The sequence below is a fragment of the Ambystoma mexicanum genome, chromosome 5p (genome assembly GCF_040938575.1).
Source record: "Ambystoma mexicanum isolate Mex_15411 chromosome 5p, UKY_AmexF1_1, whole genome shotgun sequence".
Lineage (NCBI taxonomy): Eukaryota > Metazoa > Chordata > Amphibia > Caudata > Ambystomatidae > Ambystoma > Ambystoma mexicanum.
This window is the reverse complement of record NC_090930.1, coordinates 838,449,878-838,472,685: the sequence shown is the minus strand read 5'-3', so window position 1 is coordinate 838,472,685 and position 22,808 is coordinate 838,449,878. Positions and strand designations below refer to the sequence as shown.

Genomic DNA, 22,808 nt, shown 5'->3' with positions numbered 1-22,808 from the left:
AAAGGTTTTGCTCCTGTCAGAGGCTATTGTTATTGTAGGGGTGTACTAAATAGCATTGGATCCGTATATCGGGGTCCTCTGTTTCAAATGTAAGGCCTTGAGGGATAGAAGGTTCTCCATGAGCATGGCAATATCCTTGCCTAGATTGAATCAGCAAATATGATTGCCAGGACACCCCCACAACCTTTTCCTCTATTGCACATGAGCATCTTATAATTTGGTGGCACGAGTTCAGGAAACATGGAACTACAGTCAGTACTCAGCTAAGTTTCAATAATACAAAAAAGGAGAAGTTTATATGTCAGAATACATTCCCAAATTATAGTCTTGTGTTTCATTACTGATCTGCAGTTTAATCATGCACACTTCAGCTTTTGAAAAATAAACAAATGTTCCATATTTGTTCTTAACTCCTTGGTCCTGGAATCATATCAACATACGCATAACTTAGGATAGCTAAACACATAATGGGCATTTAATGATGATTTAACCTATATTAGTTATCCCAGAAATATTTTTTTTTAAAATATATGACCTTTTAAATTCAACTCCCTCTTGTCTGAAACTCTGAAGGTTGATAAACATATAAGCATAACATGCTAGGCCAGACGAGACTGCAAAAGACAGATCTTACGATGGCCATAGGGTAGTAATCCAAGCTACCACTGATCTTTAAATCTCTGTTTGTAACAAATTTCTTGGAATCGGGAGAAAAAGGGGCGAGGGGGTGCATCTTTTATCCTTTGAGTCCAATTCTGAAAAAATTGATTGATATTCTATGCCTGTGAATCATGTCTCCAGTTTTAAAAAACGTGGACATTGGCTATGTCATTGTGTCACAAAACAATCCACCTGAAATGGACCCTACCTTTGAACCAAATTCTGAAATATCTAGTGAAGGCGGTACCAATCGCTAGCGTCTATCCACTGATGAGAACACCAATCAACCACAAAGCTATGTTTGGCTGGTAAGAAGTCTATGACACTAGTCCATAAGTTTCTGTACGGGAAAGCACCACCCTACCTTAAATCTAAGATCGCCCATTATATGCATGTACGTGCATTGAGATCAGCAGCACTGGGCCTAATTGTGGTCACTCCACATAAGAGAGCCAATGGTCTACGCAGAGCTTTCCCTACCTGCGCGGCATCTAAATGGAACAATCTACCATTGAACCTGAGACTTGAGTCCAAACACCTCACATTCAGAAAAAATCTGAAATCTTACCTGTTAAAATAAATCCAGTAACTTGCCCAGTTAGCTAGGCAGCTTTTCTTGTTTGGTTAAGCCAAGTGTCTCGTCCCATGTTTGTCTGATGTTTGTCTGTGTCTTCTGGTCACTCCTCAATGCAAGTGGGCTTTCGGCGCGGTACAAATAAACAAATAGATAAAATAAAATAAATAAATAAGAATTCTTCTTAACATTGGTCTAGTTAAGCAGACAGAAGTCCCAAAAATTATTTGTCCGATCTAAAAGAATTTTGGATTTTGTTCCCCCAATTTGTTAATTTAACATGCCAAAGAGGGTTGCCCATTCATAGCGGAATGATGCATTGAAAGCTTCTTTTTGAAACAATTCGGACCACAAAGAACCCTGAAAGAACATCTAAAGAATTGATGTGTCAACGAGATTTCTGTTGCGACTATTTCCCTGCTGGACAGGTTCGGCCACACTTGTGCACATTACCGTAAGGGAATTGCCGATGACTTTAACAGAATATCTAAGGAGGGGGGATATTGCCTTGCTTTCCTTGGCTTCATGTGCCGAAGTCACCAAACTAACTTTGTGTGCTTCTCACGAAAGATGCATCCAATTTGCAAAACATAACCCTTTCTGAATTTGACTGTTCTTGCCTCACTGAAGATTTTTGTAATGAAGAGAAGCTGGAGATATCACCTTAACTGAAGAGCATAGAGGCCCTACCCACTTCCAATCCCTTAAGGGAATTACCAGACTGTTTTTTGGGTTGGAGGCACGCTGCATCCTCTTCTATGAAGAGGCTGAGCTTCATGGGTCCGGGGTGGATGGAGCAGGATTCTATGTACTCCTCACCACTACAAGACACAGTGCTATGTTTTCCCAGGTGGCAAAGTCAGATCCTCAAACATCCAACCAGGTTTACTGCCAGAAAATGAAGTCCCTGACCAAGGCAGATGATGGAGCAGAGTGAATCACTAACCGCCAGCATTTAGTAAAATCAATACACTTGCATTCCAGAAGAGATGGCAGCATCCAAGCCGACTGCGGACCCTGGCATCCGGGAGGTAAAAAGACCTGTTAAGACAAGTTGAGGTGCATGGAATCCCTGAGGAACCCCACTTTGTGCTACCCCATACTTGACACTGTTTTACAAATGAACTCCGCATTATTAGAACCAAACTTGGAATCTGTGATACTTATTAAACATACTGTACCTTAAAACCGCTTGATGTACCTTGCTCTAATTTCTCAGGAAGCTCTAATATAAGAGTGGCCTATTGCCTATTCGATGGCTCACTGCTCTACCAAACTTAAACCATTCCAGGAATAGCATATAGCCTGCCTAAACCACTCATAATTACTACCATGTTTGGGGAACAAATCACTTTCTACAGAGAACCCCACCCCAGCTCCCAATACTTGAGTCCTAACCCTAGCCAGCCAATGGTACCTCAAGATGAAGACCTGGATGATTCTGATTTTAGAAACATCTTTTCCCCAGAGATTCTCATAGAAAAAACTGACTAAAAATCCTGATGGGTCAAAGTAATGAGAAATATAGCCCTTCCCTTGTAACACAGGGACCAGACCCCTCACACCACAGGACGGAAGTACTGGTAGACCTCCGAACCCTGACTAACTGATGCCATAAGTCAACCTATTTTAAAGACCGTTCTAGCCAGCTGGTGGCATATCAGGCAGCTGCCAAATATTTGAGGGCCATACCTACCATTAAGGCTCCTACAACGTTACAGGGAAGGGGAAGACTTCTCAGCCTTCTTATCGAACTTCAAACAGGTCACCGACATCTTAGGGTTGCCCCCCAAGCAGAAGGATTGGCATTTAGGGCCCTTGTTATTAGGGGGCCTCCCAGTTGCGTACCAGGTAATTAATCAAGAAATATGAACCTCCTATGCAGTGATAAAGAAAATGCTATTAGTGCGAACCAGTCATTATGATGAGCTCTTTTGGAGAACGCTGAGGGAGGTCAAACTAAATCAGAATGAGGCACGTTGACCGATGGCCTGCAGAGTAGACAATCCGAAATGGATGGGCAGACTGACTCTAGAACAAATGGTTACATTGCTTACCTTGGAATGTTCCCCTGCCTCCCTTGCTACAGCAGCTCTATACACCAACTTTAGAGCCAGCTGTCAGGACACTCATAGGTCCTCAGCTAGCCAACCACCTCAAGACCCTCCACAATATAAATACCCATTTGCTTGGAGGGTTGTATACTAATTGACCTTTTCACAATTGACCTCGGGAGAATTGACCTGGGGAGAATTGACCTAATTTAGAAGGTCAATTAGGACATATATGCGGGGGAAACCCCAGCAACCCCTCACCCAATCCAAAACCCCCTGCAACACCCCACCCAACCAGGAGGAGTTGATGGAACTTGACTGATTGTATCTGTCGGAATATAGTCACGAAACTAAACTAGGCTAGATGTCTGAGGATGTGGCGTAAGGGGACCTCAATATACGATGGTAAATGGATCCAGGCCCTGTTCGATTCAGGTAGTTACCAGATAGCCATTCTCACCAGCCTTGTGTGACCGCAAGATCTCTCACCTGGAAAGCAGTTTAAGATAACCCGTGTGCATGGTGATTCCAAAACATGCCTAAAAACCTAAGTACATCTTAGGGCTCATGGAGAAACCTCAGTAGTAACAGCTGCAGTGATGATGCCAGGCTTCCTGGAAGAAGTGGTTCTGAGCACAGATATTCCACAATTTTCTTACTGGATGGAGATAGTACAACCAAACCCCAAGGATCCAGGTAACATCAAAAAGGGGTGTCTCGACTAGTGGGGCACCTTGGAGGAGCGGGAGATTAGGCATTTTATGGGTTTGTAAAAGTCATTACTGTGCACAAGCGTTACGCTATAATCAAACATGCTAGGCTGCAATGTATGACAGAAGGATCACACTTACCCTTCCTGTCCGTAATGAAAGTAAAAGTTTCTATAGCAGCTCGCTCCTCCTAAATATCGTTCGACTTGTAATGATTTTTATTTAGAATTGAAATAAAGCTAAGCTAACACATTCGTTTGAACTAGTGGCTTGTGAAAATTATGAAGGAGATGGGATACACATGTTTCGCTGATGATGAAGCTTCTTCTGGAACAAGGTCAGGTGGAGGATAAGCTGCCACAAATCATGAATCAACATGGTAATAGACGAGAACCAGGTGCACCAGTTACATCAACCAAGGAACAGCTTGAAGAAGTTAGAAATCCGATGAGCTGGGCGAGCCGGGCCTCGCCGATTCGAGAACTATGCAGTATATAACTCGTAGGAGTATCACATTCAATCTCTGAGCCATTCATATAAATATTGAATTTTAACCTCTGCTTGGGTCGGGAGGGATGTTGTGTTCTAGTTGTTTGTTTGAGCGTGATGACACGATACACGTCATCATGCCATGTGAATAAAGTAATGCCTCCTCTCCCCTTTCAGAGGGTACCAATGGGTGCACAGTGCATGTGGGCCATCTCCTTGGTGGTGGCACACAGGGACAGATTTTCTGTTTGCATGCACACTTTGGTGAAACAAAACACGTGCATGGGCAATAGGGAGTCCATCATTCCTGTTGTGCATCCCCCGTACAGATAAGGCACTGCAGCCTCTGTCATGTGTGCCTCCTGTTTCAATAGTACATAATATTGAATTGCATCCCCTGCAGGGCAAATGGCACAGTATGCCATGTGTGCAGGAGATTCAATTTAGCTAATGAGATCCCAGGTGAGTTTTGGGAGAGGGGGCTAATGTGTGCTGAGATCCAAAGGAGTAGATGAACTGAATAAAGTGATTAACTAAGATGCAATACCCGTAGGGTGTGTTTCCTTGAAGTATGCTCAGGGCAGGGTTCTCACACCAGTGACACTCAGCATTAGTCGCTAGCATTTTCTGGTTGTGGTGTCGAGTACTCACTAAGTAAACCTTTCCCACTCTGGAAGGCAAATTGGGTACTCACCTTGTCCCCCTCCATTCCTCACTTGGGCTCCCGGCCACACAGAAGAGGTTTACTTTGTCTCAACCTCTTAAGAATTTCGTTTGAGGAACCAATGACCAAAATCACAGATTTTATTTTTAAATGAAAGACCCAGGAAACTCCAGATGTCATTGAAGGGTCACATTTGCACTGCGATATCTAAGCAAAATAGACACGTTATGATGTGCAGGTTACTGCCCACATGCACGTATAACCACTAGACCAAAATAAAGGACACACCCCACGAAGGAATGAGACCAGGAGAGTAATTGCAAGTACAACAAATTTATATAAAATATGAAATGCAAGCAGAGAGCTCTGCTGCCCAAGAGCGTTCTGCCACACAATACACAGGTAGCACATTAGGAACCAAAAGAAATCACAAATGATGTAACAACATGGGGTATGAAATAACAGTTTCAATTGGTTGGCCCTCAAAGCACAGCATACTCTATAGGTGATATCAGGCTACGATTGGCTGCTGTGTCTGGGTTGATCGGCTGGCACGTGGGTCAGATGGGCTCATCTCTGCGGTGTGAAGGTCGAACTGAGTTCATGAAGAGTTACATTTATGACTAATCTAAGCTAAACTACAATCATTGGCATACAAAGAATAATGGTGGACATGGATCGGGGGACTTTGTAAAGTATAGACAGATATATGGGCATTGTAACCCTTGCATTTTATGGGGGTTGGGTGGCACTGGGTCCCTCTCCCAGGTGCCTTATCTGTGGGGTTTGATCTATAATATATGCTCCCTGGTGCCTCACGACTCAACCGACTATATGGACAGATGTTAGTCTAGGAGAGAGTATACCGCTGCACAGGATTAAATATAGGGTGGGTACTCTGGTGTGATTGTTGGGCAGGGTCATGCAGGCAGTTCCCTTCAAAGAGAGTGGAGGGCAGGGGGCCAGTTGACCATGGCCTGGCAGGGAGGCGGTAGAGAGGGTAAGAGCAGGTCAACTGAGATGAATGGGCACAGGGTTTGGAGCTTGCCCCCGTCTCACACTCTGCAGTAAGCACATTCTGTCGGCATTTGATACTACCTAATTGCAACAATAAATGGCTGGACATCCGTGAGAACAAGGCTCGCACGCAGCTGGCAGGGGGTGGAGGTATCGTGGGATGTCTGTACGCGGTGCTGGGGAAGGGAGAGATGACATCTGAGTGGAGTGAATTTGGGCCTAGTAAAAGATGGCAGACGGCAGGACACAAAATGGAGTTTCTAAACACATGCATACAGTAGGTTATTGGCGTACAGGGTAGTGTTATGGTGCAAGGATATGTACAAAGGGGTGGGGGGTGTCGCCCCTTTGCTTACACGTGGTCTGCTGACTGCGGGAATGCTAAAAGGGGGTGGGACGATGCCACCTCTCCCCCAACAGATGCATGATTACATTTCTGCAAATTATCATTGATGTGGTGTTCATTCCACATACCAACCTTCAGTGTTTGATATTGGTTCACAAGCAGCCTCCACACATATACAGCTCATTAATATGTACACTCTACTATAGTCCAATCCTTTTTTCAAGATGGCAATAAGAAGATCGAATTGAATCTATAGACTCTAGTCCAATACACATTTTAGTTAATGACATGGTTCATTGTTAAGCAAGGCTTGAGTTACAACAGTACAGTCAATGTAAAGAGCATACTGTATAGCATAGGAAGATTAGAATATACAAGTGGTAGCATGGGTGTTGGCGGCGGAGCGTTATGTGTGGGGAAACCGGTATGTTTTGGACCTCTTTCTGAAAGTGGTGACGGAGGGTGCAGTGTGGATGTGGAGAGGTAGGGTGTTCCATGCTCTGGGTGCCCACTGGGTAAATGCTTGTTTGTGTGTGCATGTTAGCTTGTCTAGTGGAATGTGTAGAAAATGCTGGCTTGCTTGTCTGCTGTATATATGGGTGATGGGTTTGAGGTTGTCGTGAAAGTAAGATGGGGTTTTGAGGTAGCTGGCTTTGATACGATTCAGAGTCCTTTGAAGGCAATTCTCTGAGGGACCGGGTGCTAGAGGAGCGGGCCGAGAACTGGGGTGATGTGTGAAGGTTTGGGTGGGTGGAGGATAAGTGTGGCTGCTGCGTATTGCATGGCTTGCAGGGGAGATAGTGTACTGTTGGGGAGGGAGGCCAGTGAGGAGAGCATTGCCGTAGTCCAGCTTGGACAGAACCAGTGCTTGGTCTGTGGTGCGCAAGTCATCAGAGGGAACGATGTGTCTGAACCTTCGTAGGAGTTGCAGTTGTAGATTGCACGTTCTGGTGACAGCAGCTATGTGGTGTATGAACAAAAGGTGGGTTCATGGTGAAGCCAAGGAATTTGACTGGTGTGGAGAGGCATATGTGTGATTTGTCCTTGCTGAGTTCTTAGGAGGTGAGGCTGGGTCTGTGCCTTGGGCGCGGATAAGGAGGTGTTCTGTTTTGGAAGGCTTGAGCTAAAGGATGTGGCTGGCCTTTTAGGTGGTGATGGTAGAGACACAACTTTTGAGGGTGTGACGTTGTCATGGGGATGAGATTTGAAAGTATATTTGCATGTCGCCTGAGTTTTGGTGGAAATGGACGCTGTGTTTTCTAATGGTTGATCCATGGGATTCTACATATAGGTTGAAGAGGAGTGCAGACAGGGAGGAGCCTTTTGGGACGCGGTACTTGACTGGGGTGGGGTCTGATTGATAAGGGGACATGGAGAAAAATGTGTTCTGTCATTGCGGAAGGAGGTGAACCAGTCAACGACGGTGCCTGAGAGTTTCATCCTGTGGGATAGGATGTTGAGTAGAACAGTGTGGTCGATGGTGAAAAAGGCTGCAGAGAGGTCGAGGAGTACGAGTAGTGCTGTGTGTCTTTCGTCAGTGATGTTGCGGAGGTCATCAAGGATGTGAAGTGTAGCCGTCTTTGTGCTGTGTCCAGGTTGAAAGCCAGATTAGAAGGGGTTGAGGAAGTTGTGATGATGTATTGTTGCATTTGGGTAGTGATGAAGCGTTTCATGATCCTGGAAAGGTATGGCAAGATATTAATTGGGCAGTAGTTTTTGGTGAGCTGCCGGTTGAGTGATGGTCCCTGCGGACTGGGAAGATTTGTGCAGGTTTGACTGCAGAGGGAATAGCACCATGTGAGAGACAGGAGATGATGTTAAGCCAGTGCAGAGCAAAGTCGGTGATCCAATTGAATGCTACTTGAGATGGGCTTGCTTCATCCAGGAAGTGTTAAGGTTTTGTTTTGGCAGTAAGGGTGATGAGGGTGTCTCTGTTAATGGGGTGGAAGGTGTCTCATGTGTTGGAATGCTTAGGTGTGGGGGTGGGAGTGGAGTGTGGAGAGTGGCGAGAGCAGAGGAAAGGGATTCCTTGATGTTGTGTACTTTAGAGTTGTAGTACTCCATGAGGAAGTTACATACTGTAATAGATGTAGCTAGTGGATTTACCTCCAACTACTTGCTGGAGGTAAATCCTTCACTTTACCCCAGATGTATAATTCGGTGGTGTGGGAAAAAGAGTGGGAACAGATTTACCACCACTTTTTTCCTGCACTGCCGAACTTGTAATGAGGTCCAATATTGTTTGTTACAGTAGTGTTGCATAAGTTAATACTCTTGTTAAGGTGGCATGACACCTTACATGGGAAAACGAGACAAGCAGCTGGACTGGGCACATCCATACATTTGTGCTTAATGCGATGCAGAATCATGGGCAAGAATGTTGGAAAATAGATTTTGATTGCTTTGGGTTTCATTTTCATGTATATAACTTGAAAGTGACCTTTCAATTTACAAGAAATTTGGCACATATCAAGCTCTTACCTAGAACTGGTGAAAAAAACCTCAAAATGTTTTAAAGTGAAAACAAATGCAGATCTGTGCAGTAAGTCTGAAGTAATAACTGACAGACAGACACCTTTGTAGATGATGCCTGTGCATACAATCCCACAGCATGAGCACCACTAACAATCTCAAAATAAATGCATGACCATAATAGGCATGAACCACACACATGGATAATACACAGAATAATACACAGAGACAACGTGCGCAAACAATACTCACAGAAAGACTATGCAAGGAATGCCTTTGTGTGGTATTACTGTTTATACTGTATGGAAGGCATGGCATCTCCTGCACAAGCTTAGAGTTCCTTTCCTCGATATCAGGGCCTTCTGTGGCCATGTCTCTTTCATGCAAAGTCTCTTGCTTCAGAGGGCCTGATATGCTATAAACAACAAAACAAAAAGTTCCTTCAGGTAATCTTAATGTCGGGTGATTACTCTTTACCCTTGGATCCCCTTCAGCCGGGATCTGATCCTTCTCTTAACGTCAGCCTAACTCTGTCAGACTCAAACCATCAACTCACTGTGGACATCCCTCAGTTGGGTTCATGCTTATCATCACAATGTTCACAAGTATCTCACTATTTACCCCAATTCGCAGGCATCCCTCAGTTGGGTTCACAGTGCCCTTATCGCACAGTTCACAATGTTTTCTTATAAATGCGGGATTCACTTCCCTTAGCTTTCTCCTGGCATCCCTCCGTCGGCTTCTACACTGCCATTCAGTCTGAATATCCTCAACTTGTAATATTCCAGAAGCTTAATGTCTGTTTAAACAATGGTGCAGCTTTCTCTCCATTTTACGGTTTCCCAAAGCACTTGCCAATTTACATCTCGCTGGGTCACTCGGTTATTCCATTACAAGTGCTGGCTTCACAAAAACACATGGCGTTCCCCTCTTCCGGGCGCAAACACCACCTTCACAATTCCTTTAGTTTCATGCACAGTTTCACAAATTGTCAAAGACTTTCGACTGTACAAGGGGTTTGGCTTGACCTTGTAGTTTCAATGCTCTTTAGTTCAATTTCTCAGGGGGGTACCAGCCAGAGCCATTCGAATGAGCACCCACTTGGCGCTAGACCACTCTATTCCTGGTACCTGGTTTGGTCACAAAAAAAGGTCCATTGTCTATTATCCTCTTTCTTACAATGTTGCCGCTTCAAACTTGAGCCTAACACAGTCCGGTTCAGTATCAGCTTCCTCCGACTCACCGGCTGTGCTGAACTCGTAGGTTCTTCTTCTGCTTCGGGAGTCAAGGACGGTAGCATGGCAGTAATTGCTTCTCCCCAACCTGGCTATCAGCGCGGCAGAGCCCCATATACCATTGACATCTGTCACACCACTCGCCAGCTGCAATTCCCGCTCTTACATTTCTTTCTTTGGAGGCTTTGCGGGCCTGGGTTGAAAAGGGCAAGGGCAATTCCCTCCTGTTCATCCTCTAAGGTCCCAATGCCTTTCTCCTCCTTTTGAACTGCCGTTCCAGAATGACTGCTTCCTCGTGCATTCGGCCTTGCTCAAAATGTGCTCTTGTGCTCCGCCTTTTATCCCTGTAGGGAAGGGCTCTGTTTTTAGTCTGTTTTCGCTCATGCAGTGAGAAAGTGTTTATGTCGGAAAGGGGGGAAGAGTGGTAGAGTTTCTTAATATCCTGCAGGGCACGATGGGGAAAGGTGTCCTAAGGAAGGGGATAATGCGTCTCACCCTTCGGTGTCCCACTTCCACTCCCTGAAGACCCCTCATCCAGGTGATCCTTCTCCACTGTTCGACCCCCAGGAACTGGATCCAATAGCGATGGCCGTGTCCTGCCCACCTAGATGTCAGATCCCTGGGGACTAGCGATTGAGACACCTTTAGGTTTCTCACAATACACACACAGACACACAGAGACACAAACACACCAACATGCACAAACACAACCCCACCACAAGTACATACACACCTCACTCAAATGTTCCTTGGACTATATTGGTGTACATAAAATACACTTTGACTACACATAAACACAATACACACATACAATTCATGTTTAATATGCATACGCAGAGCCAACATGCGATACATTCATATACCACATTTGTGATGCACATAAGCATGGATTACATGATCAAACACAACCAGGAGAAATACACGTCATATGCATATACAATTTGTATATACCAACAATATGAGAAATACGTATGCACAGAATGCACAAGAACACAGATGAAAGGCTTTGAATATGCATATTCTACATCATTGGAACACCTACAAACTGTACAGTTCCATGTGTTAATGTCCCCACATACATTTCTCCAGGCAAGAATGGCACCGTTATTTGCGGTGACATTAATATATGGAACATGCGGGGGACACCCCTGCAACCACCAATTTTTTTTAAAGGGAGCGGGGCACACCTCTGCAACCCCCGCTCCCATTTACCCCATATATGTCCCCACAAATAATGTCGCCTATGCCGTTTCACAGCGACTATATGTATGGCAACATTATTGGTGGGGACAATATTACCTGATACCAACTGTACACATCTAAAATGCATGCGAACAGGCAACATGCAATACGCACATATCTTATGTGAGAATTGCAGGTTAGCAAGATTGAGACACTTGGAATATGCATTTCACAAACACACTTGAAACGCACACAGAACTGCAAACCATATGCTCACAATGCACGTACGCACATACAGTAAATTCAGAAAGTACATAAGCAAAATACATACATACACTACGTTAGGAATGTAAGTCTGCAAAGCTAATACGCTATGAATCTGTAGACACACAAATGATCTGCAATACCCACATACAACATGCTCTGAATCCATGAAAGAATGGGCAACTCTCACAAAAGGAGCATATATGCACACACCCTAAATTTCCTGTTCATGGACACTCTTTGCTTAGGAGAGTAAGTAAAACGGCTTTACCTGCATGGTTTATTGGGCTTGGTTTCAACAATAACACCCTGCCACTGTGTATGTTTTAACGGCATGACCAGTGTTGAGCCAAAGACAGTGCTCAGTGTCCATAAAAACTTTGCACAAATCGACAAGACGAGGCACTTTGAGATTACTGCGGTGGTGGTTTGACACAGTAGAAAAACTATAAAATTGAGTTTTGCTTATTTTTCAGGGAGTTGCAAGCATAGCAAATTTACATTTCTGACATACAACGCCTCCCAAATGTTTTCAGAAAAAGTGTTTTCAGGTATGCAAGCTGCACAGAATATAATTTCTCCTGCTTATGAGTCCGGTTTGGAGCACATTCACTTGTGTTTCACACCTATTCTCTCCAATGTTTGACTGGTTGAGGTGTCCCTCTGTGCTGATCTCTGGGTGCACTGGTGTTCATGTTGTTACCTTGCAACCTTAAAGATTGCCTCCCTGCCACTCAGCCCTGTGAGGCAGCATTAATGGGACATAACACTCTGTACAAGCAACAAAGCATATCTTAGACTTAAGGCAACAGTCAAAGCATAGTAAGATAAGATAACAGAAGGGTGCCAAACTGTCACTGCATACAGAAAGAGACCTGGCCCCTTTTCACACTACATACCCTGTTCTATGGAATTTCTTCCACTCAGGAGGATCTACAACCACGTTTTAGCTCCCTGCACCCTTCACAGAGGAGAAATACCCATTTGCATATCAGTCTTTGTCTCGCATATAAGGGCAGTCCAGCACCGACATGCTAGGCAATTCTCCTCTGAACAAGAGTACCATCAGCAACCCCAGACACATGTTTCAGCCTTGTTGGGTCTCCTCAGTGAGGTGAAGCTGAGCCTCTCTAATGCACAGTGAGCAAGGGGTTCACGTCTGGATTACACTTGGTTACTCAGGGTGAATCCTCAAGTTTTACACATTTGAAAAGGAGTGTGGGAGCCCCTCTACTGAGAATGAGCATGGGTCAAATACCCTGTTCCATGGAATATCTTCCACTCAGGAGGGTCTAAAATCACGATTTAGCTCAATGCACCTTTCACAGAGGAGAAATAACCATTTGCATATCACTCTTTGTCCCACCCATAAGGGCAGTCCAGCACCGAAATGCTAGGCAATTCTGGAAAGGTAGCTGAGGCTATATTTTCCCTCTATAGACGGCTATGATTTACTAAGAATTATAAAGATCGATAGTGCAACACTATATATATATATCCAATATGTAACATTTGTACTGCATTCACCTGTGCAACAGAGAAACCAAATATGCATTATAAAACATTTAATCTCCATCAACTCAATGTTAAAGACAAGTGGACATGCAATGACTGCATCTTGAGCATATCTGACAAATGTGCATGCAATGTGCATGTGACTGAATATTATTCAGTGTGAATGTGTACTGCATATATAGTATAGCAGAGACCGGTCCTGTAGACAGTTGTGCTGGGGTTTGATGGATTAATTTATATTAGCCTGTTCCCGCTTTAGAGCTGTGACCCATAGAATATGGCTCATGAAAATATTGGCCATGCTGTCACATAGTCACTGACATAGCAATCCTTTCTGCGCCCGAACACCCTGAATTCAATAGCTGGCATAATGTCTTTAAACTAGTCCTCTCTGCTAGTAATTGAACAGTCACATACTTTCTAAATACTGGTTGCATGTAATAAAATGCTCTTTTATTTCCGTCTTTGTTCAGATGTCTTCTGAAGGGTCATTCACCTCACATCACTTTGAGTGCACAACAATTGCTGTATATGCTATACAAATATCAAGTAGTTTAACATAACCTACAAGAGCAACACTCGTTCTCCTTTCTCTACCAGAGGCCCATCTGGTATGTATCACGGTGGGGAGATGCTTTTTAACCTCTCATTTCTTGTACCCCAGCACTCATTCTGCACACAGCCAGTCCCTGGCTCTGACACCTCCAACAGGGGGCTCAGCTTTACCGGACCCCCTCCAGCCATCAACAGGTGGGATCAAATATGATTAGCTAGTTAATAGTCCCCACAACTCTCAGGATCACTTGGGCACACCTTACGGCCTTCATGAACCCACAGCGTGACTAAATGTAATACCACCACCAAGTGGTGAAGGCCTCCATGAAAGTTCTGTCAGTCAAAAAGGGAAGCTCTAATCTCTTTGTTTGATCATATCTTCTTAAACACTGAAACTATACACCCTTCACTACCACTCACCGATATGTTTTAATTTCCCTACATTTTGGGATTAAAGTCTGTACATTTCTGTATCCCTGACTTTTCCCACTCTTCCCCTTTCCCCCTCTCGTTGGCCATGTTTCTTTTTCATTGGAGAGACGACTGGCTGCCATCCAGGATGGGGGTCACAGGTCACCTCTAAACAGACAAGGCTTGGTGCTTGAAGACCAGTATTATGATCCCAAGCTCAGTATAAAAGACAACTAACACAACATTCATACACACACACACACGCGCGCACGTACACACGTACACACGTACACACTTACACACGTACACATAGAGACATAGACAGTCAAATAGACAACATTAAAAAAAGAAGAAATCAGTCAGGGAAAGACATGTTTTACAAAAGAGCTAAGGTTGATACCTTTAAAAACATTATCACAAATTATGGGCTTGCCAACGTTAAGGTACAAATACTCAGTCAAAAATTAATGACTTGTAAAGTCTGCCAACATTGGCAGTGTCAATGTTAAGCTACAAACACTTAGTCCAAATTACCTGTTTGCCTAATACAAAAATGCCCATCTCACTACAAATGTAACCTTAACTCACACTACACCAATTCCTCAAAAGACTTGCTTTAGATGTTAGGTAGCTCAGATCCAGGATTTGGTTAAGACGGATTTTGTGACGTAGTGGGTAGTGTGATTGGAGTATGTTTGTATTAGGGAAATAGTTAATCTGGACTGATATTGGTCACCAGTAAAAGGCCCCCCATGCTCCATACTCAGTTTTGATTTATTTGGATTATAACTCTTCGAAACATGAAGAGGCATTTGGGAAAAGAAGTCCTGCAGTGTCACAAGGTGCCATTGTGGAACAGGCACCCTTAAGACTCGGACACACTTAATCCTGTTCTGCTCCCTATGTGCTTCAATAAGGTGTCACTGTATTAGACCAGTGTGGAAAAATCAATGTTTGAATCACTGTAGACCTGCCATGTTGCCTCTCACATCCACATACATTTAATACCGCGTTATGCTATTTGACTAATGCAGTGGATCGGTGCAATACATTCTTGAAACATTTGCAGCAGGATTAATGTTAATGGAGATCATATTTCTGCAGTAGGCGTCTTGATGATTCTGATGTGCTGCTCAGTATATGTTTTTATATTGTATACGTACATTATAATTTTAATTGTATGTGTTAATTTGATGGATTTTTAAATCCAAATAAAGTATGCTATGGTGATAAGTACTGTGTTTGTGAAAGGTATGTAGTTAATTTGGACTGAGAATCATCACCAAAAACAGAAAGATTTGCCAGCACACAGGCACCAGCTCTGCATCCACAGAACCACCTCACGTCCAGCCACACGAAAACTACACACCGTGGACAACATTCAAGATACTGTCTACAGAAGACCCAGTAGAAACCCTGGCCACCCTCAAAGCTATATCGTAAACAGTCATCCTCCCAGCATCCATCCTCAAAACCCTCCCCGCACAAGCTCTCCTTCCCTACCTAGAGATTGTCAACAGCTGCCTACCTCAGGGCACCTTCCCATCTACCTTAAAGACAGGACAAATCCTCCCTCTATTAAAGAAACTCACTCTGGATCCCGACAACCTAGGTAGCTATTGCCCCATCACCCATCTTCCCTTCCTAGGTGTTAAGATGGATTTCTAAACTCTCACCTGGTGGGCAGAAGTTTAGGAGGCCACCCTAGTTTAGTGGAATTTGGGAACCTTCTGGACAAACCAGACCAATCTATGGTAGCTTGGTAGGCAGTCAAGACTAAGTCTCAGGAGGAGTGAGAGTGTTTGGGAGCCCACAATGAGAACAGATTACTCTTAGACATATGTATATCAAAAATACATTTATTATAGGCATTTATAAATAAACACGATTAAACCACAGTAATAACAAAAAAAAAGTTACCGCGCACACTTTTCACTATGTAACATATATACAAAATGTGTTTAGCCTAATACAGCTAAAAGGGGGAGAAAATAAGCACAACCTGCAACAGAAGAGGTAAGGTCAACACAGACATTGTATTAGGCAGTTCTTCAAAGTCAATCCCTTTCTTATGCAGTCCAGCCCTAAGAAGTGAGGAGCCTTATGCTCAAATGTACAGCAGTGCGTTAACAACTTGCGGTTGTTCGTAAAGCCAAAATCGTGTTCTCTTCACGGAGATGTAGCTGTTTAGGAAGGGGGTTGAGGCGATGAAGAATCAAGCCCTACTCCTTAAGGAGGGTCTACCACTGCAGATAGAGCAACCTTTGGAGTTCAGGAATAGCTGGGGAGCGCAGGCTAGCCCAGCTAAGGTATCTTTTCAGGGATTCTTGTGAGTAAAACAGATGGATGTGCCAGGGGGCCACCGGTAAGTGATGCAAGTACTCACTGACCCTCGACACAGTGCGGGCCAAACTTTGCCAGTCTAGTCCAGTTCGCAAGTTGGTTTCACCGCTGCAGTTATAGGACACTTCGGCTCTCATCGGCTGCAGGATGGGACATTCATCCGTGTTGGGACAGTAGCCTTTTCTGAGCTCTCGAAGAAAGGAGAAGGATAGTTCTGTTGCAGCACATCTCAGGGCACGGGGGGCAGGTCTGCAAGCACTTACAGTGACAGTGACCACAGTGGGGTGACACAGGGACTGCAAATGCTCCCAGCATGGTGAACTCTCATAAATCACGACGCAGTGGAGCCAGAACTATGAGATTTGGTGGCAGAGGGCCCAGGACCACAAGTAAGCAATGCCCAAAGTCTCGAGTTGGGACAGCAGCACTCCTATACGCTACCCCAGGTTCGAGCTGGTCAGTCCACTGGATGGCCCAGGAACACTTCTGAAGAGACTCTTTGCAACGGTAAGCAGGAGGAGCCAAGAGAAGATGGTCCCACTACTCCAAAAGATCAAAGCGCCCTTGCAGGCCTTCTTGGTATGATACAAAAGCAGGGGTCCAACAGGACAACAGCGGGGTCATGGTGCCAAATCTTCCAGCATGTCTCTGGCAGTTCTACAGCTCTGCTCTTTCATTCAGGATACTTTGCTCCTTCTGTAGTCCGGGGTGTACTTCAGGTGATTGACCTGGAGTGGATGCAGAGCCCCTTCTCTTAGCAAATATTAATTTCACACTCAGATCAAGGATAGTCAATGTAACATCTGCTCTCTTGCATGCACGTGAGACGTGGGCCAAACGTGGGCCGCGGTGGTTCCAGTCATTCATGCCTAACAGACATACTGACACCAGTAGTGTGGATTGGTCCCAGACAGTTACAACCCTCTTCCTTGGCACTAGCAAACGTGACATGCAGGAGCCTGCAAAAGATGCGGTTTTCCCGGGAGGTTGGATGCCTAAATAAGACGGAGAAGGCAAAGGGACAAAATGGCCAAAGGACAGAACAAAAGACTTTTGGCCCAGTACTGACAGCCTGAAGGACGTGTCAGTTTCCCCATAACAAATGGGCAAAAGCCCAGAGGAGGGCAGATGAAGGCTGTGCTCCACTGGAAAAAGTCAGGTGAGGTAGGCCAAACAAAAGCAAAAATGTTGGGGGTCCATAAATGGAGGGAAAATTACACCCAAGGGAAATCTTTCCGAACACTAGGTAAGATCATTGAGAAAGCAGTAGCCATGCACTGCAGAAACACATCGACACTAACAATCTCCTCCAAACCTACCAATCTGGGTTCAGTCCCAGATGCAGCACAGAGACAGCAACCATACAGGTGGTCAACAATGCCCTCAACATCTTTGAAGATGGCCATCTCTGCTTCCTGGTTCTACTTGACCTCTCAGCCATTTATGACATAGTCGACCACCAGGCGCTCGCGGACACCCTACAATGGCGCATGAGGATCAGAGACCTTGTCCTATGCTGGTTCAAGTCCTACCTCGCCTGCTGCCAGCAGTTTGTTCAGATGGACTCCTCTAGATCGCCAGTGCTACCTGTCACCTATGGATTTCCGGCAGGGTTCCATACTCTCCCCAGTGATCTTCAATCTGTACATGGAGCCCCTGGGAGCCCTATTAGCCACACAAAAGATCAACATCCACCAATATGCTGATGACACACAGCTATACCTCAAGATTGACTCCATCAAGGACATCCACAGCCTCAAAATCTGCCTTTTGCTGATCCAGTCTTGGATGGCCAGTGCATACTTGAAGCTCAACCCCTCCAGGATCGAAATCCTACGCCTCACTACAACACCGAACCCCCAGACTTACAGACCTGGCTATCAACCATGAAGCCTGAGGGCACCCTGGGGGTTGTGGTTCAAAACTTTTAGAGAGGAAAGGGTGCATGGCATCCCGTCTGAACTTCTTGCTCAAACCATTTTGCTTTCAACCTTCTGCCACCCATGTTCTTCCAATCCCACAACTGGCTTGCAACCAAGAAACCAACATTGTCCTTCACCTTCTTCGCACCATGTCATTGGAATGCCCTTTCTGCAGAACTGGTGTCTTCCTTGCTCACATTAAAGTGGGCACACAAGCCCACATTTTCTGTCTGCTCTGGTGGCTCTACTACTCTGGTCTGGTGGCTTTATCAGTATGAACAACCCTTGTAACGCAGTCTCTGTAGCACCCCAGACACATAAGTGAGAATATGCCCACCAAGTGACTCTGTAAATACTAGCAACTGATGAAGGTGTGAAAGGATCTGTAATCTGTTGGGTTATATGTTGCTTCACTCTCCACTGACTCCCCCATCTGATTTATGTTTGCTGTTGTCAGCATATCCCATTGTGTCTTCTATGTACAGCTTTTTTGTTGTGATTCTTGATCAATTAACAAAACAATGTTATGACTATATACAAGTTAATATGTGCATATCACTACTGTAAACCCTCTGCCTCCTTGTATATTTTAATATGGGCAGGGCATAAAAGAGAAGTGAGCTGATTATCTTAATGTGTTTTGTATGCCCACAGCACACTAGACAACAATGTCCCTCTCCAAGACTTCGACGGAGACAACTTCAGTGTTTTTCCGGTGAGCATATATACTTATTTAATCAAATGTGGATAAAAACTTTAGTGTTATTTAAGTTTGTTCTGCTACCCCTTTATTGAACACACACAACTATGTTCCAAATAAGCTGTGGTATATATTTTCTGTTGAGTACTGAGTTCATAGTTCAAGCTGAGTGTTGAATTTAGGGAGAAGGCCATTAGTGACCAAAAATGGAGGCTTGACTGAACTCTTGAGATGTCTTTACTGGTTTTGTTTAGATGTATCCGTGGCTCTCAAACAGTGTCCATTGATTTTAGAGAGGAAGTGGATTCATAGTGAGAATAAGTCTGTAAAACCGAAGAATATGAAAAATAAAGTGGTAAAAATAACATGCTGGAAATAACTAAAGTAAAAATGAAGAAAGAAAGAAAAATCTTAACATAGATTAAAACAAAAGGTCAGAAGATCTCAGCTGGCATCGGCATGGTTTAGAACAGGCAATAAGGGAAGAGGAGGGTTTGACTGGTGCTTTCTGCTGGGTTTGTGAGGACTCCCCCCGCCCCAATTTTGAAGGAATATCTTCAACAATGAAAATAGTTGAGTGCATATCATTGGGAGATTGGTTTAGCTTGGGGTGCTGCGGTAGACTTACCCTGGTACTGGTGAATCAATAGAAAACGAAAACACATTTTTACAGAATTTTTTTAAAAAAGTTAAATAAGGTTATATCTGTATTCTTTTCAATTAAAATGTCTGCATATTTTCTTTTTACATTACTTATATTTGAAAATATGTTACTTTTACCTCTTCATTTTTATTGAATCATGTTTACTCTGGATTACTCTTCCCAAGGTCTTCATATATAGAGCCAGGAATTGCAAAAGCTAAGGTTGCTGAGTTCCTCGGTTCCTATCAAGCAAATCAAAGGTTATTTTGTTTTACAAAATGAATTCTTTGCATAAAGAAAAATGTACAGTAATAAACTTAGCAACACACATAGTTTCATATTAACACTTAATTTCACAACTCTGACAAATATCATCAGTCACAATTTAAAAATCATATAAAATTCATAGTGAAACACTACATAGAATAGTCTAAACATCTTCACCCAAAGGCATAACAAAGCACTGCATGTCGACACATAAGTGGAATAGTATTAAACATACTAATACTGATACTTCAAATGAGGATATATGACTAAACAGTTCAGTGCATTTTGCCGTAACCTTCCTACCATCTTTTCAGATGTTGTTCATCTACAATAGAACAATGTAGATGATCCACTAGCAGCTATTTGGTATGATACTCTGATTAGTTTAAATCTTCATCAATTTGGCCAGCCTGCTACGCCTCCCCAAGAACATTTGGTGATATCTGGGGATTCTATACTCATCACTCTCTTTTTTCCCTCTAGGTTGTTTGCATGATTCTACTATTCATTTTTTCCTACTTATCTTCGAAGTCCTCTTTTTCCTATTCTACACCCGTTCAAACATTATTGTGCAGTATTTCAAAAACGCCTCTTCCTCCTCTCTGCTTGAATCATTTTCTTATTTACATAATGCCCATCATGTCTCTACTATCAGAACTTTCCACCTCGACTGGTGATCGTTTTGCCCCACAGTCCACTTTCAAAGTGAATTCTCACCCATCAGCTCCCCGATGTTTCCTACAGGTACAGGAAGAAAACAAAAAATGTGTCCTGTCGAAAAACATTGGCATAAAACCTCTGATACTGATTCCTTTCCTCAGCTTTGCAATCTTCATGCCATATAAAATCTGCAAATACTTGATGCTACGCCTGCTTCCTGCAGAAGCAAGTTTTCAATCCGCCAAATTGGCTGTAAGAAATATTCTAAGTAATTAAACATTGCACAAACTCCTCTCCTTCTTCTACAACTTCTCTTTCTACTTCAAAATCATTTTTTTATTGTTATTTTGCTTGCAAAATTCAAAATATTCAAAACGTAATGGCCTGTAAAGCTACTAAGGTAATCACTGCTAATGTCCATGTTTTAAGATTAGTTCCAATTTGGGGCACTTTCTCCCCCATCCTTGAGTCAAATTTATTTGACCTTTATCCTGTAGGCAGGCTACTTCTTATGCTGTTGACTCTCTCCATGCCTTTTTCATCAAACTTATTCCTGCAACCATTTCCTCTTTTTTGCCCCCTTTATGCTTCTTTTAGTCACTGTATTATCTATGGCTCTTTAAAGAGTGGTGAAGTGCAGCTTCTTACAAAAAAGTTTTTTTTTTAACTGTTTGGGTAATGCCAACTATTGTCCTTTCACTTTAATGCCTTTCTGGAGGAAGTCCTTGGTGACTGTGCACCAAGCCAATTATAACATTACTTATCAAAACCCTGTGTTTTGCAGACTACCATTTCTTCTTCTGTCCCTGGTGTAGAATATAGACAGCAACAGCAACATCATCAGGTGTTGGATGACACCATGTTCATAGTGGATGCCAGGGGTATTCTGTTTGCTCGTTCTCTTGGATCGCTCAGCTGTGTTTGAGACAGTCAACCATGAGGCTCTGGTTAACATCCTATCCTTTAACACATCACGTGGGCTTAAATTGTCCTGGTCTGGATTGGTTCTTCTCCTTTCTGCATCGTCATAGACAGTTTGTGTAAGTGGAACCTGCTATGTCAGATTCCACCCGTCATGCAGTGCAGAGATTCACACTCTTCATCGTTGATCCCATATTATACCTACATGAAACCACTGGGAGATCTGATTTCCTGGTCAGGCCACAAGGTACGCAAGAACACGAATGACACCCAGTTATTATTGTTATTATTATATTTATTGAGTGCACACCTAGTTTTGAGAACCAGCAGAGCACTTTACAGAGGTATACAATACAGATATATAACGCATCGCTTTACAGAGGTAACAACAAAACAGATATACTGCCAGGGAGTAGAATACAGAGGGGACACAGAGGAGGGGTACAGCTCTACTGGGTGGTGGGGATCAGAGGGGGGCGGCGTCTTGCGAGTCAGGTGGCACGAGGGGCGACGTGATGACCTAGGTATTGAGGAGGAAAGACTCCTTGAAGACCCAAGTGTATCTACGAATGTCATCACCACCTAAGATCCTCCTCCTTTGGGGGTGCCCCTGTGCCATTGAGGACTGGATGTCCGTGCCCTTCCTAAAAGTAAAGCTTTTACAACTGAGTTTCTTTTGGTTTCCTCATATGTATTCTCCCTTGCACTTTTCAAAGAGTGACTTTCAAAAGTATCTTCTTTCAGTATCAATTCTACCATGGTGTCCTCTGTAAAATCTGTCAAATGATAAAAAATCTTTATCAAACAGTCAGATTTTTGTACTGTTACCCAAACATTAATTTGTATCAAGCTTGGATGGTGGACATATAGTTTTTATGGTCTTCCAGCTTTGAGCCCGGCTCCTCCGAGGACTGTTTTTCATTGTGTAGCCTGTTTAATTCCAGGCATATGATAATCTGAGCACTTTACCCCCCAACTCTAATTTATTTTCACTGGCCTCAATTATTCGCTCACTTAAGGACCTGCTGACATACTTATAAGCAGTGGAGTAACTTTGCTGAAAATGTTGTGGGGGACATGACATCTGAAGAAAAGGTGCCCCAGCCAAATGAATGGGAACAAAATGGTGCCATGAATGTTGGGTGGGACAAACACCCCTGCCCCCCCTAAAATTACACCCATGCTTATAAGGCAGTGTTATTGG

General features: G+C 43.7%; 1 protein-coding gene across 1 annotated transcript in view; it reads left to right on the top strand.

Moving 5' to 3' along the window:
- AOAH (acyloxyacyl hydrolase) overlaps window positions 1-22,808 on the top strand; it is a 1,097,690-nt gene that overhangs the window by 565,615 nt on the left and 509,267 nt on the right. Inside the window, exon 7 of the mRNA XM_069613263.1 lies at window positions 19,068-19,128. Coding sequence (XP_069469364.1) covers window positions 19,068-19,128 — 61 coding nt within the window. The remainder of the gene's footprint in view (window positions 1-19,067; window positions 19,129-22,808) is intronic.